Source organism: Condylura cristata, unplaced genomic scaffold (assembly GCF_000260355.1).
Source record: "Condylura cristata isolate star-nosed mole 26May11 unplaced genomic scaffold, ConCri1.0 scaffold00024, whole genome shotgun sequence".
Classification (NCBI taxonomy): domain Eukaryota; kingdom Metazoa; phylum Chordata; class Mammalia; order Eulipotyphla; family Talpidae; genus Condylura; species Condylura cristata.
In genome coordinates, this window is record NW_004567125.1 from 32,918,165 (window position 1) to 32,921,403 (window position 3,239).

The following is a 3,239-nucleotide window of genomic DNA, read 5'->3' on the forward strand; positions in this document are numbered from 1 at the left end:
ATTGAAGGTGGGCAAAATGTATAAAGAGAAATAGGTCTTTAAAAACCCAGTTACAAGGGCTTATCCTGGTGGTGCAATGAGTTAAAGCATTGCATTATGGAGCTCTCTGAAGCCCCTGCAGCACGAGTTCAATCCCCCACCAGGGAGCTTACCCACATGGTGTGGCAGACCTCTCCTGGCCTGCCTGCTGTTTCCCTCAACAGTGTACTTGATCAGTCGGCCTGTTCTGCTCCCCACTCTGTTTCTGGTGAATCCTTTTACCCACCACACCTCTGGCCTGTACCCCTGTTCTGTAGCATAAATAAATAAATCTGAAAAAAAAAAAAACCCAGTTACAAAATAAACAAATCAAGGAGACATTGTGTACAGCTTGGTATTTTTGTCATCAATATGGTACCACATATTTGAACATACTATGAAAAAGGTGATAACTAGATTTTGTGATAATCATTGCACCTTACATACAAATGTAAAATGATTATGTGGTACACATAAAACTAAAATAATGTGTGTCAATTACCATCAATGAAAAAATTAATACCATAATGTGATAAAACTTTGCACAAACAGGAATGGCTATCTTAAAAACTAGTCAGGAAGGCCCATGTCAGGAAGACCAGAAACATGTATTTGCAAAATTGTGGAGAAGAATAAACTCTTTTACGCCCTCAGTGGGAATGTGGAATACAGTATGAAGTTTACTCAGAAGAGTGAAAATGGATCTGCCACATGACCTAGAAATCCCACTTCTAGGTATTTATCTAAAGAATATAAAAACACTAATTCAAAAGGAAACTTACATTCTTGTATTTATTCCAACACAACTTGCAATAGCCAAGATACAGAAACAAAGTAAGTGCCCAAAATCTGATGAGTAGTTCAAGATGTGGTATGATAGTCAATGGAATACTACCCAGTGAGTAAGAAAGATAAATTCATATGACCTGTGGCACATGGATGGAGCTGAAAGGGATTTTTCAAAGTGAAATAAGCCAGAAGAATAAAGATAAATACCAGAAGGGTCAGACAATGACAAATTTTAAAATAACACTTGAAAGTAGAACATAGAACTAGGACTCTAGAGTAGGAGGGAAAGGGCATGAGAAGAGGTTGGGGAGAGAGTGCAATGCATCACAGTGGATGAACTGGCTGTGTAAGAGATGGGTGTGCTACAGTGACCATATCTAGAGGGGGGATCCTATGCTTCCAAAGCAATAAAAAATGTAAAATAATGTTAACTTCAATTAAAAAAATAAAAGTACGGCCCTCCCTGGTGGCACAATGGGTTAAAACACAACATTAAGAAGATAAGCATGAGTTCGATCCCGCCCTGGAGGTGATCCACATGGTGTAGTAGACCTCTCCTGACCCCCCTATGGCTCCCCTAAGCAGTGTATTTCATTGATCTGCCTGTTCTGCTCCCCACTCTGTCTCTGGTAAATTCTTTCACTACCCCTGTACCCCAGTTCTGTGTGCATAAATAAATAAATCTTTAAAAAATAAAAATAAAATAGAAAGTGTGTTGGCAATAACATGAAATAGTTGGAAACTTGGTGTTTTACTGAGGAGAATGGGAAGTGGCACAGCTGTTATAAGACACAGTGTGGTCGTTCATGAAAAACTTGAAGAATGTTCACGTGGCCAAATCATTTCATTTCCAGTTAGATACCTAGTTATAATGTTAAAATAATTGAAAGCAAGGACTACAAACAATAATTCTACATCAGTGTTCTTATCAGCATTATTCACAATAGCCAAAAAGGGGAAACAAACCAAACATTCACCAACAAATAAATGGTTAAACAAAACGTAATAAATACATACAGCAGTATATTCAGCAGAAAATAGATGAAAGTCTGATATATGCTACAAGAAAATCCACAGAGTATCTACTTTCATCTGAAAGAAGTAATTGTTACATCTTTATTCCTCTGGCCCTACCTATAAAATTATAAAAAATAAAATTCTTATATTATTAGTATATTACTGAAAATTCAGGCAATGAGATCTGTTTTTTATTCTAATGTTAAATAATATAACTAGAAGTCAAACATTAAAAGATACAGTAAAAGAGGGTGCTTATGATGCATGAAAAGTTAGACTAAATTCCCCTTGTTTTTCATTCTTTCATGAGACAAAGAATCCTTTCCTGAAGAGAATGTCTTTCATGTAAAGAGTTTTTCTAGGGATTGCTTCATATTTCTGTTCCTCAGACCATAGATGAAGGGATTCAGCATTGGAGTCACCACAGTGTATATCACTGAGGCTATTGCACCATTCCTGGGATTTTCAGTAGCAGCAGAGCTGAGATACACACCAAAGGCTGTACCATAGAACAAGGAGACAACTGAGAGGTGAGACCCACAGGTGGAAAAGGCTTTGTACTTGCCACTAACTGATGAGATTCTCAAAATGGAGGTTATAATCTTGTAGTAAGAGAAGAAAATGCCAGTTATTGGAATAGCACCTATAATTCCAGTGGAAAAATACATGACTATATCATTTAAGAAGGTGTCAGAACAAGCGAGTCGGATCACCTGATTAAGTTCACAGAAAAAGTGAGGGATTTTTAAATCTGTACAGAAAAAAAGTTGTAAAATCATTAAATCTTGCAATAAAGACACAAGAGCACTCAGTAACCAGGAAGCCAATAGGACACCACAGAACTTGGGGTTCATGATGACCATGTAGTGCAGGGGATAGCAGATGGCCACAAATCGATCATAGGCCATCACTGTCAAGAGGAAGCTGTCTAAGCCTCCAAAAAGATGGTAAAAGTATATCTGGGTGAGGCAGCCTTCATAGGTTATGATTTTGCTCTGAGTCTGGATGTTCAGCAGCATCTTTGGGATGGTGGTGGAGGTGAAACAGATGTCTACAAAGGAGAGGTTACAGAGGAAGAAGTACATGGGTGTGTGAAGGTGAGGGATAGTGATGATAGCCACTATAATGAGGAGGTTGCCAGTGAAGGTGGCCAGATACATGGACAGAAACACTCCAAAGAGGAAAGGCTGCAGTAATACCTCTTCTGAAAGTCCCAGGAGGATAAATTCTGAAACATGTGTTTGATTTTCTCCATCCATGTAGCTGTTATAACTGATAAAAAAGAAACAGAAAGAGTGAAAATTTAGATACAATCAGCATTTAACAACAGAGATGTTGCTTGATTTTGTATTATTTGGTTATATCTTGTATATTATCTTTAGATTTGTTGCTTTTTAACTGAAAAATCAGGGAAT

General features: G+C 37.6%; 1 protein-coding gene across 1 annotated transcript; it reads right to left on the reverse strand.

Moving 5' to 3' along the window:
* Positions 1-2,165: 2,165 nt before the first annotated feature.
* LOC101629781 (olfactory receptor 7A10-like) lies at positions 2,166-3,083 on the reverse strand. The gene has a single exon (XM_012728972.1). The coding sequence runs from the start codon at positions 3,081-3,083 to the stop codon at positions 2,166-2,168; it is 918 nt and encodes a 305-aa protein (XP_012584426.1).
* Between the last annotated feature and the right edge of the window lie 156 nt (positions 3,084-3,239).

Bases quoted from the DNA above. Each gene is read 5' to 3' on its own strand.
- LOC101629781 (XM_012728972.1), bottom strand. From the start codon at position 3,083: ATGGATGGAGAAAATCAAACACATGTTTCAGAATTTATCCTCCTGGGA.